The sequence below is a fragment of the Apium graveolens genome, chromosome 3 (genome assembly GCF_009905375.1).
Source record: "Apium graveolens cultivar Ventura chromosome 3, ASM990537v1, whole genome shotgun sequence".
NCBI lineage: Eukaryota > Viridiplantae > Streptophyta > Magnoliopsida > Apiales > Apiaceae > Apium > Apium graveolens.
This window is the reverse complement of record NC_133649.1, coordinates 73,099,327-73,113,996: the sequence shown is the minus strand read 5'-3', so window position 1 is coordinate 73,113,996 and position 14,670 is coordinate 73,099,327. Positions and strand designations below refer to the sequence as shown.

General features: G+C 32.9%; 1 protein-coding gene across 1 annotated transcript; it reads left to right on the top strand.

Moving 5' to 3' along the window:
• Positions 1 to 11,870: 11,870 nt before the first annotated feature.
• Positions 11,871 to 13,081, top strand: LOC141712428 (uncharacterized). The gene has a single exon (XM_074515364.1). The coding sequence runs from the start codon at positions 12,041 to 12,043 to the stop codon at positions 12,704 to 12,706; it is 666 nt and encodes a 221-aa protein (XP_074371465.1). The 5' UTR covers positions 11,871 to 12,040; the 3' UTR covers positions 12,707 to 13,081.
• Positions 13,082 to 14,670: the final 1,589 nt, after the last annotated feature.

Sequence of the window (14,670 nt, the reverse complement as noted above, 5' to 3'; positions counted from 1 at the left end):
ATGTTCATTAGGTTTTAATATGATTCCAAGTGGTAGAAAGCCATATACTGGGAATCCAAAGCATGATAATCATTTAAAGTATTACAACCTTTTCAATTGAAGATATGTTAATTTATGAAATAATATGAGTATAAAAATTGAACAATAAAAGGTTATAAGCATGATAAGAGGTTTTTTTTCTAACAGAACAATTTTCAACTGATTTGGAAAGTTAAGTATAAAGAAAATAATAAAAGAGCAAATATGTAATTATAATAAAATTAACAACATTACAACTTCAGTCTTCATAAAACATTAACTGCATACAGGAAATGAAGTTCAGCAATCTATGACTTAGGCAAATTGTAAAATATTTCCTTGTACACCACATTATGAGTAATGTTTGTACAATTACCCATCTCAGACTCAATGAAGATGTTAAGACCATTGGGAGAGGTTACCCTATTAACAGCAACATACAATTGGCCATGAGTAAAAACAGGTTTAGGTATGAACAAACCAACATTTTCCAGAGATTGTCCTTGAGATTTGTTAATGGTCATGCAGTAACAAATTTGAAGTGGCATCTGCTTTCTCAAAAAGTTGAATGGTAATTTTGTATCACTTGGAGAGGGTTCCATTCTAGGAATAAAATGTCGACTTCCAATAAAACTACCGGTGATCACTTCACACTCAACACATTGTGGAAGACATTTTGTTACCATCATTCTTGTTCTGTTACATAAACCTAGCGTCTGGTTTAAATTTCGCATCAACATAACGGCAACTCCAACTTTTAGCTTCAGCTCGTGGTTTGGCAAACCTGGAATGTTGAGGGAGTTTAAATATTCAGGGGGGAAATAGTTATTGAGCTCTATTTCACTTCCTGGGAAATCTTCGGCACTATCGGTACTAAAGTATGAAATCGTGTCACCGGGAATTTTGTCAACAATAAGATCATTAATATGACAAACTGTGTTGTTTGTCGGAGTAAGAATATCACGCTCACTCAAGTACCTTGGGTTTTGAAATTTGTGCTGCAAGTCAGGAAATGTAGTTTCTATCATATCATCTACGGAATTAACATTTCCAAGGTTGCAGAATTCTGGTGGAATTTACAATATCCTCTTCAGCATCTCTATGACGTGCTCTATCAATCTTTCCATCATCGATATTAAGGACCCATTTGGCAAAGTTTGCCATTCTTAGAATTTCAATATCATTGATTCCTTTAGTGAGACGCATGTTTTCTTTCAATTCCTTTATTGAACTATATCACACAATTTAGATCTTGTGATACATGATGATACCACTTGGCTTCTTGAAGCACTGGGAATCACTAGTAGGATTTTGCGAAAATCACCACCTAGAATGACAATAATTCCACCAAATGGCATATGAAACCGATGAGGATGAACTGTTTTCATAATATCTCTTAGAGAACGATCAAGACATTCAAAAGAAAAGCGGTGCTGCATTGGAGCTTCATCCCATATGATAACACTGGTTTGTTGAATTAGTTGGGCAATGTCTGCTTTGTGAGATATTGCACATGTAGAATGGGCATCCAAAACAATTGGTATTTTAAAACGGGAATGGGCAGTACGGCCTCCGGGTATAAGAGTGGCTGCTATGCCCGCAGAAGCAACCAGCAGTATAATCTTACTTTCAGATCTTAACTTGGTAATCAGGAGTTTCCACAGGTTTGTCTTACCATATCCTCCACTGCCATATACAAAGAACAAACCACCGTAATTTTTTGTAATGCCTCCATGATACAATTATATACTTCCAACTGTTATGCATTACAATGAGAGAGTAATAATTGATGTTCACGTGCCATTTTGTCAAGGTCATAACTTGTTTCATCTGTTATCAAACTGTTTGAGCTGCTGTCTAAATAAGTCTTTGGAGGTTGAGGCATGTCAGTGAAATGTTTCAGTAATTTCCCAATGGTCTTGAGGAGCATGTCAATTTCTGTAAAATAAATATTTAGAATTCAAAATTTTGAACAGGGTCACAGTATTTTAAATAATTATAAAAAATAGGGTCATGGTATTTTAAATAATTACAAAAAATTGGACATGTACATGCAAGAGCATAATATTCTAGTTGTTTGTCATTGAGAAGTAATTGTGGCTTCTTCAATTGTTGGCGCCTTCGCATCAGAATATCATCAACCATATATTTGGAATGGTTAGTCCACAATTTACGCAGATTAGTGACTCTGCAATTGATTATGATGTGAACAAAGAGTTGCCGAATTTGTGGGGCAAATCCAAATGCGGCACACTGCTGGTGTACTTGATGCCATTCATTGTCATCATCTAGAAGACCGTATTTTTTACATGTTGCGCAAAAAGTTAGAAAGACTTTTCCATTAACAATTCTCAAGCTTTGGAATGAAGAAGGATCACGAACTTTTGTTAGCAACAAACGTAGGTACCATAATTCCCAGAGCTATGATGAGTAAAGAATAACCTTCCAATCTGCTTCCCTCTTCTGCGTATATTCCAAATGGTATCAGATTCATTCCATATATAATGTTGTGGTATCTCATCATATGTGTATACCCTGGCACCCGGATATCCCGGCAACTGAAAGGAAAGTCGTTGAACTGATGTAGTCCTGTAATGAATATTGTACCCAAAGATGTGATAAGCAGATTCAGCTGCACAAATATATCTACCATCAAAATATTCATTTATTTCAGTCTACCGGTACCCTGTTGTTCAACTGGTCATCCCTCTTTTTGTGGCCTTTGATCTCGACTGTTGCTCTGTCATGTCCTTTTAAACAATACTTGAAGAGGTATTTAATGCTCCTCGTGTGACAACAAATCTCCACATTCATGTGACACTGATATTTGACCAAAAGATTACGGTTATAAGGAACAACCCACTTATTGTCCAAATCTTCTTTTCGAACATTAACAGTAACATCAGTCTTACGACGTCTGTAAACAGGGAATCCAGATTCATCAAATGTGGTGCTAGGTGAATATCTGTGAAGAAAATAAAAAAATATAAGTGCAGTTTATATAAAGGGAACTTGAAATTGGTACATTAGTGTTTTGGAACAGCTTACTTTTTAGGGAAATGACGTATACATTTTTGATCTTTCATACATAGAGATTTTTGAAATTTGGCACCACAGGGTTCATGAATTTCGAAAGCTTTAACCGCTTCATACCCAGCTTTATCTTTAAGAGGATCAGGAATTTCGGCTGAAACAAAATTGTCAACATTCTTTATGAGATTCTTCTTAGAATCAGCATCTAACCAAATCAACATGTGGACATGGGGAAGTCCACATTTTTTAAATTCAACCACGTACATCACTATTCAAAAAAATGGTATTACATTCAATTTTTATTTTACAGATAGTCAACAAAATGTAATATTTAGCAGATTGTATGAAATTGATGAAAATAATACCTCAAATGCACCTTCCAAATACATTATTCTTCCTAATATCATCCAATAACTGATCAAGTTTTAATTTGAACACTCTTGCAATGATATCAGGAGAATTTGCGTGCAAACAGTGTAGCGTAAGCTTCATTATTTGAACAATTTCATCCCATAGAGGATTGGTGGTCATTGTCAGAAAAATACCGGGATGACCTATATATCGACAAACGGCAAGTGCATCCTGAAAGTTTTGTTGCATATATCGCCTGGACCCTACAAATCCAGCTGGAAGTATAATTCCCTTTCCCACATTGCATGAATCTACCTCTCCACTCCTCACAGAATCACTTATTTGTCTATAAAGCTCGTTAAGGAGAGTGGTCTGATGTTTACGGAACCACCAAAGTCGCACCTGTTCAATTGTGGAGAACGCATCTACAACATATTGTTGGTACAGCCGTCCACCTAGACGGGGAGTCATACATGTTCATAACAATTTTGGGTTATAGTAACAATCATTCATATTTTATAAACTGAAAAATAAAGTGCATAAATAATTTGCTTCACGGTAACAATCTGCCACATTTAAATTACTAATACACGAATCTCAAGTTCAAGTATATACCTTCATTTAGACGGACTTGAAACTTATATGAATAATACTCTTTCATTGATATGAGTTGTCTCTTTCTCGATTTCTTCTTGCATGAATGACCGTACTTCAGCTGGATATGAAAACCATCATCACCAGTGGGAACAGAAGTGGGTACTGTAATGCCATTAATTTTGGATGAATGTCAGATATTCGTTGCAAGTCATTTTCATGAGAATGAATAACAATATCCCTGGTACCACAATTTTCATCAAGGTCACCAACCATTATCCCAACAATATCATCAGCCGATACAATGTGATTCTCGCGACCGCTGTCCGAACGTGATATCTTCAAAGTAATTTCAAGTTCAGTGACTTGGTCTTGGTCAAAATGATCTCTTTGAGTCCTAAATTCATGCACCAGTTCATTGGTTACATCCAACATCTTCGTTAATCCTTCAATAATTTCAGCTTCTACTTTTTTCCCATCTTGGACATTAATCCATCTCAGACGATTATTTGTCTCATTGGCAGTATCATAAATATACAGTTGATAAAATTTTGGTGGTTTCCCTTCATCTGGGATAAGTGAACCAAAAAGATAGTGATTCTGACCATTTAAACGGTATACATAAGGCGCACCACCACAGTTGACAGAATGATCAACCCTACCACCCATTGATGTGAAGGCAAATAAGTTGTTATACATACGAATGCAATCCATAAAATGTGCTTCTGTTCTTTTTTCATTCAACAACTGCCAGATGTAGCTTGGAGTAGGTTTTTCCTTTGGCAGTTGAATTTCACCCTTACCACAACATATGGAGAATTCTGGAATTCCTTTCGTGCAGTATTTGTTAACACGTTCTTCCTTCCACATCCAAGCTTCGCATGTAGAACACTTGACATTTGGAGGCCCTAACGACACATATTCTGACACCACTACAAAATGAGGAAACTTATGACTACAAATCCACAATATTTAATCTTAAATATGAGGAACATTATCTTCCTCCGATAATGTTTATGTATTAAATTCAAAATTTGTACCTTTAATTCCTCCACTATTATTTGCATCATATTCCCACCGAACGTTATCTTCATTCTCTATGATATATGAAATAATAAAATTGGTATTCAGTGAAAAGCTAACAATTAATTCTAATACAAATCAAGCGGGTCAAATGAGTGATACCGTCATCTGAATATCAATCAACATCTGGAATTTCTGTGTCCCTTATGGTAGAGTACTTTACAACAAAAATAAATTTAAGCATAGTTTTACTGATTTCAAAATGTCAATTTCAGAAATTTTAACTACATACCTATACTGTCAAAATTAAATTCAGAAGTTGTAGGTCGAATATCCAATTCAAAATTTAATCTTTGATTTGTAGAGCCAAACTGTTTCACCAAACTTGGTTGAGTATCTGAACAACCTTGTAATGTTAAGTATACGCACAAAATATTAAAACCTTACGTCAAGAAACAATTTTTACATGCAGGCCAAAATATTAGGATTTTGATGTTTTTGGTAGTGGATGAAATTTTATAACCTCCATTCAAAGTACTTCCAGAGACAGATTTGGGAGGCTCTGCCAAATTGCAATGAATATTGACAGTGCTACTGGTGCTTCTCGTCCCATTTGGTTTCCTTTTGAAAGGATATCTTATGTCGTTGAAGTAATTAGCTATATGGAACAAATTATTACCAACACAATCATGAAATTTACATATTAGTAAACGAAACATTAAAATTCATCTAGTACTTACAAACATTGGTTAGATTTGATAAAGGACTTCTTTCAAACTGAGTTCCTTCTGCTGTTGGTTTGTTATAAATCTTTCTCTTCGCTCTCAGAGTATGTAAGGGTGGTTTTGGGAAATGAGAACGTATAGAACTGCCACAAAATTCTGGTGAGAAGTTATCCACACCAGAAAAATCTACATTTCAAGTACATGAACAATTTAAGTTGTATTCATATAATTACTCTTCGGTTAATGTAAACATGTCTCACCATTAATATTCTGAGTTGTAACAGAATGGGCATAACATGTTTGTCCAGTAATGGGAGTGTCCTGAAAATTCTGTGGTCTCATCAATTACTATTAAACACAAAACAAAGCCATTATAATGGGTTTATTCATATCAAACATATCAATTTCACTCACAAACTTCTAACAGCACAAGCTTGGTTCTTGTACCACTGTTTCTTCTCTTTACAGGTTGATCATCTGTAAAAATATAAAAGGGTGAGTTGTACGATATGTTAAACAAAAGGCAACCATTAAAATGTCTAACAATCATATACTCACAAACATTATGACAGCGAGGAGGAGATGTAGTGGGAAAAATAGACTTTGCTCCACTAATGGAAGTGTAATTTAAAAGTGAACATCGCTTGCCGCGAGGTGTTTCATTGTCTTTCACAACTGATCTTGCTACAAAATAAGTTGACTTATGAATCACAGGGCATACGAAAAAATTTAGATGGAGTAAATCTACTTTTATATTCGCGTACCTGGAGGAATATTTTCAACATTTTGTTGCATTAATTCTGCATTACTCTTGTTGTTTGTTCTCTTCACTTTGTCCAACATCACTCGTTGATCATAATTAACTAACAGCAAGTAAAGCAAAGGATCACAAAGGAGTTATAATTCCATGCCCAAAATAGTGAAATTAAGTGTTAAATGAACTCACAAACGTCAAACATGAGAGGTACAGTTTCTTTTCTTTGGTACCTACGCTTCACAGGCTCACCATCTACACCAACAAAATATTTAACATTACCAAGCAACTAAATTAACAATTTTAGTAATGTAATTATTGCGAGGAACCGGTGACTAAAAAACTCACAAACATTATGACATCTTGGAGGCGATGATACTTTCTCATTCAACAAATTTATGTTATTTGCGTTTGGATTAGAATTTTCACAACTCATTGTTTCCTCTCAGCTGGCTTCACAGACTTAACGAACCATTTATAACTACAAATCAACATCAAGATTGGAAGTAATTAATAAATATTACCTAATAACAAAAAGAATAAAGATTGTAGAGAACTTACAACTCCAAATTCAAGAAGAGATGGCAGAGAAAAAAGAATCGCAGATGGGGCTCAATCTCGGAGCTCAGCTTTCCATTGGGCTCGATGCTCTAAAATTTTGAATTTGAGAAGTAATTTGGTAAAGTAAGGCAATGGGGTAAAGGCTGTACACTGATGTTGTCTGATTTTCAACACTTGGTCCGGAATGAACGGTTGTGATGAAAGAGTAGTATAAGTCAAGTCGGTCAAGTGGCAGTAGTACGTAATAAGTGACAAATACGGTGGGGTACTGTAGTCTTTTTGATAGTAAATACACAACAGGTTTTATAATATACATAGATTACTCCTCATTTAGTCCTAAAAATTATTATAAACCAAAAATAAGAACAAATTAATCGAAATCGAGGTCTCATACACACAACAATTATAAAATTTGCGAATTTGTAGCCAATTACTTATGTGTAACATGAATAAATGATTATTTTTCTAATAATTAGACGAAATGAAACACAGGTTCATACATATACATTCATGAATTAAAATAATGAAATAGTGTGCCAGCTCAATTGTAAAATTCAGGGTATTCTTAAGAAACTGAGGATCGAAACAGAGAAATCTTTACTATCCATATAAACACGGGCCATCTTGGAACACTCCTTGATAATAATAGGCTCCGACCCTTTTGTATGGTTTGTTCAATTTTCAAAAGTAACGTACTTATTCGATCTATTTTCAAAAATGGCAATGGGATTCTACAGAAGTTATCCAGATAAAATGGCGTACGCAGATAATTTTTTTTTGTTTTTTTTTAATTTTTTCTCCTCCCACCTTATCCCCTTATCTACCTTGTACAAATGGGTAATTAGACGTTATTTGTAGTTATTTGTAGTTGTAGGTGTAAAATTATCAGGAAGATTCTGTTTTCTTGTCTATTATATTAAATTAATAAATTTTAATTTTGTTGTCAAATTGTTTTAATTTGCAAGTGATGTTAACTTATTTTAAGTATAAAAAGTTCAGAGCTGTGTATTCATTGGGAATTTAAACAATTTTTTTGGATTTTAAAAATCTTAGAGTATTCAGTTGGAATTTTAAAGATTTTTTTTTTGATTTTCAAAATCTTAGAGTATTCTATTTGGATATTAAAAAAATCCTTTAAAACCTGATGATATTCAATAGAAATTCAAAAAAGTCTTTTAAAATCTGGAGGTATTCAATTTATATATTAGAAAGTCCATTAAAATCTGGTGGTTCTCAATTTATTTTAAATAAATTATTAAAATTTGGTGGTATTCAAAAATTTATGATTTTTTTTATAATTTATAAAATTGTAGATTTTGATAGATTTGCTAGTGTATTTGTGGTTTTCAGAAATTTTAGCAAAATTCAAGAGATTTTGATGGATTTGTAAACATCATTAAGACTCTACAAGAATAAGTCAACAACTCTGATGTGTATAATTAAAATCATACAATATCAATGAATTGTTATAAGTGTTTTAAAATCTGAACTGAATACACCTCTATTATTTTAATTAAGAAATTATTTATGTGTGATTTTCGTAACTCCAAAAAGAATATCATGGGGAATGTGTATTTTTTGACGAGGTCTCATATTTATGGATTTTTGAAGTTTAGTTATACATAAATTCTTTATAATAAGGTGGTGTTTTTTTACGGTGTTTAAAAATTTGAAAAAATACTTTTACATTCAACTTCTTTTAGTTGGAAAGTTATGTTAACTTATTTTGAATAAGTATTTTTTATTTTAATTAAGAAGTTGAATATATATGATTTTCAACTTTCCATTTCAAGTAACCATTATCGCTTGATAAAAACTACCGGCTTTATATTAGTGTTATGCATGGGATGATTATCATTTTTTATAAAAAAATTAATAAATTTTAAGATGATAATTTTATTCCCCGGTCAAATTTTATGTTCTTTTTAGATAATATATTTTCCAAAAAAAATTACTTTTTGTAATTATATATTTAGTTATTATTTTATTTTCGTATTTGACCTTGATAAACTTAATATAACATATGTGTTAAAATTTATTATTTTCTTTATTGTCTGAACTCTTTCACATTATAAATTTATAAAAATAATATTTTAATCGTATAAAAATTAGGGCTAGGGGCGAATATATCCCCCACTACGTTATAATAAACTTAGTGTTAATTTTTTTTAGTCTCCACTAAAATTAAAAAATAGTTTAATATAATTATTGATGCTTCATATTGTAATTTATTTTATATCATTATTTGTAGAAAATTTATCTTAAGTCAGGAATTTGATGATTATGGACTTTTCGGAAAGGTCTTTTCATTCTCTACAACTTTCGTGTTTCGTATTTTTCAAGATAACATCGTTTAGAGGGTCAAAAAGAGTAAATTCAGATCTGGTCAGACTTTGAAGTAAGTACCTTTTGACTTATTTTTATTTTCGAAAAATTTTGATACTCTGATTTTTGAATTTCGTATAAGATATAAGAATTTTGTTTCGAAGTGTATAAGAAATAAGATACGAGAATCGTTTGATACTCAGTCTATATATTTTCGAACCCATTCGTAATTTACGCTATACCTCCGGAACTAGCCTTAGATATCCTTATTAGGCGCACAAGTGTGCAACTTTAGATACCTATCAAGGACGTGTAATTATTGAACTTTAGATACTGACCACTGACAAAGTGTGGTATATAAGAATAAGAATAAGATGCCGACTACTGGCAAAGTGTGGTCGTAGATCAAGACTGTGGTATTTATAAGAATGATCGCTTCGTTCTGTTTTACTCTATTCTGATCTATTATAAAATCTGCTCTGTTCTGTTTTAAATTCTGAACTTGGAAATATAAAACTTTGGGTTGGATCTATTTTTAGAAATTATTTTACAAAATTATTATTGTTTTGAGAAAAAACGTTTTATTAAAACACCCATTATTTTTGTGTTAAGGAGTTAGTCAATTTGTACTTGTTGGACTTCGCCACTCATTCTTTTAATATTTCAAGTTTCGTCTAAGGTTCAAGTTGGATATCATTGGAGTTTTGAGGACCTTAGGTTTGGATTAGATTGATTTTGGATTTCCGTTAACTGCGCTTTTCTAATAGTGACATTTGTAATTGAAATTCGATTAGTAAATTGTATGTTGTATTAGTTTCGATTTAGATTTAATAGTCCGGAATTGCGGGCTGTTACAACCACATAAAACTTGATACCTTTAAAACTCAAAAATATTTGTAATCGATATAATTTACAATTATATTATTAAAAACTATAATACACTATTTAAAATTAATTTAAAATAGAAGTAGTGTATGAGAGTATAAATTTAATCATTCACACCGGGGAGCTGGATACCGATTTTATTTATATATTTAATTTTTATTAATTTTTGTAAAATATTATGATGTTTTTAATGGTTAAAATTTCTTCATGCAACTAAAAGTTTAGTGTATAATAATATATTTCTTTTATCTGCATTTAAGCGACGGGCTGTGGAGGCATAATAATAAATTCTCCTACCATGGGATTCGAACCTGTGACTAAGAGGATAATTATCCCCTCTCTAACCAGCTGAACCAACCCTTGCGGGCGTGTATAATAATATTTATTGGCTATGTACCCTAGTTTTATTTTAATGCATGGTTTAAAATTAAAAAAAATATGACGTACGTTGAAAATCAAAGCAAATTATCAAAAATATTAATTTTTCTAAGTATTTTGGAGATTTTAATATTTTCTGAAAATATTTTAAAAAAATATAGTGCAGCCAAACTCAATAATATATGCAAATAGTCGCATCGAGTTTTTTTAGTTGGATTTGAGTTTGCAGTCTAGGTTGAATCTAGTTACGTCAAATTGCAGAAAATCGAATTTTGCCAAAAAAATATAAATAACATTTTTTTGTTTTTAACAAAATGAAGCAAAACACATGTAATATTTATAACTAAATATAATCTAATTGTGTTCCCTATTTTATAAGATAAAAATTAAAATTATATAGTAAAAGTATTTTAAATCAAACTCACTCATTCCATACATTTCAAAAATGATAACAATTTAACCTGATTTATGATTTCCGATTTATGAAGTTACTTATACTTATTTTTATTAAAATAATTATTGCTTGTATTATATATATAGTATTTTTTATTTTATTACAAAAACTTGTTAAATATGAAAAGTATACCAGTTTTATATAACAACAGGGAAGATGAGGAAAATTGAAAAAATAGAATAAACCTCGGAAGTTACATGATATCATTTTTGGAGCTACTAAAACCAAATATAAATTATTTAATTAAATAAGAGAGATGAAAACCATAACAGAAAAAAAGAATTAACCTAGGAACACCCCCTCGTCTGGATGTCAGTAGCTTATGTGTCATTTTTAAGCAAATGTGTGGTGAAACTGAATTGAACGCATAAATGTGTCAAAAGGACGGAGCCATAATAATTTGGGATCTAGGTGATTGAATGACCATGTAGATCAATATGCGTATCACAATAAATTAAACTATTTCATGTTGACATGTTAATCGGTTAGATTTGTAATTTCCAGTCTCCATATATTTGTATTTCTGCCAGTTCAAACTTGAAGTGAACATTGGTGTAGTATGAATCAGTTAGATCGATCTGTATTACAGAGCAGGATTCTCCGAGTTTTACAAGCTTAACACACTCAGGCGGTGACACTGACACAGATCCAAATTATAGTTTTGCCCCTCAGTTTCTTCCTTAACCTTTTGCCAAGTTGCATAAAGCCATATGGGGTCGTTTTTGCAAGTTAAAAATCTCCCTCTCTTCCTTTCACTAACAAAACACTGAGAGCGACACACGATATGATTGCTACTTCCATCCATCCACCGTATATATATATTTATTTAAATTAATATAAAGATGTAGATCAATATAATTACAAGAAATTATAGAACAAAACAGGCCCTCATTACAAACACACATCAACCACAGCTCTTCTACTCACTACCAAAAAGTCATGCCTTATTCCCCTGCTGCACCCTCTAATGGCCGTTCCCAGAAACTTGTTCCCGATCATGATGCCGATCAATCTCCATTTTCCCCTCTTATTCCTCGGCCATCGTCTCGTCGAACACTTTCTCTTTCTTCTTCGCCGTCCTTTTCATCATCAAATTCATCTCTAGCTTCATTTTCACTAGACGAAAGTGTTGCTAATAATTCTCCTTTTAGCCCTACAACTCCTCTTCATTCCGGCCAAGTCCCGTTTTCCTGGGAACAAATCCCCGGAATTCCAAAAAACAAACAACTCTCCAAGAAAAAATGTAATGACCCTTCACTTAATACAAGTCTACTCCCATTGCCTCCAGCTGGAAATCCAGTTCAAAAAGGCAAAGATGTCACTCCAACAACTCAAAAGAAGCATACTGCTACACCTTCTAGTTTACGAAAAGACCCCTTCTTCGCAGCATTAGTCGAGTGTTCTAAAGGCAATGATAATGGACAAGGCAGCATTGGTAATTTCTGGAAAAGTTCGAGAATAACAAGAACTTTAAGTGATCGGTTAGGGCTTGTCAGCATGTACACAAACTCCTGCAAAACCACTTGTGCAGTCTCCAACTCTACGGTTTATCTCCCAAGATCATCACATGATCTATACCATAACAATTCTCGCGGTTCCCGCTAAAGTTCAGTGCAATTTCAAATTTGTGGAGGATCATGATTCATGATGCATGATAAATATTCGCCAGTCTCGTTTTTATATTTTTATGACCAGGTTCAAGCTCGTGACCTAACGGATAGCAAGTATTCGTCGTGCCGTCGAAACTTCACCGGAAGATTCTTTTCTTTTCTGGTGACAGGCAATAATCATACACATAGATAAGTGTTTACTTCTTTTTTTTGGGTTGTAATTGTTTGAATTATGAGGGATGTCATAATTATTACTTTAAATTAAATTATATGTCTGTATATTTTTTTGTTTGGTTCGTGAGGACAAATCAAAATGTCCCCAACCCTCTCTGTATAATCAAGAAATCCAAGATTGTGTATTCGACCACTAGGACCAATGTCAAATATGTTTCGTTATAAAATTATCACAATCTTTTAATATTATCGAAGATGTCATACTTGTGTCTTATTTCTAGACCACATCTTGCAAATCATCTAGTTAAGTGTGTGATCCTTTCTGGATCCCATGTGTTACATACACATGCATTTTCTTATAGAGAAGGCCATGTGCGGGGACGACGTCGCTATTGGATCTCTTCTATGCCTTTAATCCTTTTAATTTCTTTGCTCTACAGTTGTGCTCAGCCACATAATTTGTAAATTGACTTTTCTGAGATTGAGTAATTACTACTCCTACTTAACTAATTAGATACTCTTGTTAATGCATCAACTTAATTTTTTGCTAATCTCATATTAATTATAACGTGTTATTGACGATTTGTCTCTGTCAATCTAGCTATTTCTCCTTAATGCGGTTGTACATATTTCTATTTTTGAAATAATGTTGTCAGTGGTCAACACCATTTTAAAGGGTATATAAGTATCTGTTAGTTTTAATTATTCGATCCGATAAATTATAGGGACGTGGCCAAACGATCGGGCCGAGCGTGAGCGGCCCGTGAAGAACAACGGTCCGTGCCGAGCTGGGCAGAACAATTAAAATAGTAAATCGTTAACGGCCCGCGAATTAAACGAATTATACGGTTCATTGATAAGACGTGAAGAAAGAGTTCCGTGCCGAATTATTCGCGATTCAACTCGCGAATTGGAGAATAAACCGGTTACTTTTTCATGTTCTTCCACATATATATATTATTTATTATTTATTTGTATTGTACTTACTTACATTACTGACACTGTGACACACAATCTGACACATGGAGCACATGGATTAGCAGGTTTCCAAATTTTAAAAATTTATTTGTATATGTGGCATATAATAATGTAGATATCATAGTTGAAGATCTAGTAATTGTATTTCATTACAGAATTTAACTCATAGTTAAATGAAGTTGTAGGCGAATTATTCGTCACGTGGCGTGCCGAGCCGACTAAAGCAAACTCACCAATTCGTATACGTTCTGGCGGGCCGATTCCGGGCCGGTTCCGGTTTCAGAATTTCCTGTTCGTATTCGGTTCGTTATCCTACACGGTTTGTGCCGAATAATGACCTGGCACGTGGCGATCCGAGTTAGACGATTTTTTGGTGAACCGAATTGCGATCGTGCCGAGCCAAACCGTTCGTTTGGCCAGCTCTACTTGTCACATATCCGATCATAACAAAGTCTTAACTAAAAGTTTACATGTCATGTTATAAATAAATTTATAAAAATATGTAAAAAATTTCATCCCTCTAAAGGATAAAATTTTTGTGACTTTGTTTATAATTTTAGCTATAATTTAGGTAATTACCTTTGACAGGCATTTTAACTATTTCTGATAAAAATTGCTTTTAGCGCTGTAAAATGAGTTGATAAATTCACGAATAGTTCAACATTCAATTCGAAAAAAGCTTGGCTTGAATTAGGTTCAATTTATAAATAAGTCGAATATAAACACAATTTTAAGGTTGGATTTGTAAATTAACTTGAACACAATATATTTGGGGTTAAAAGTTCGCGAACAAGTTCGACTATAGTG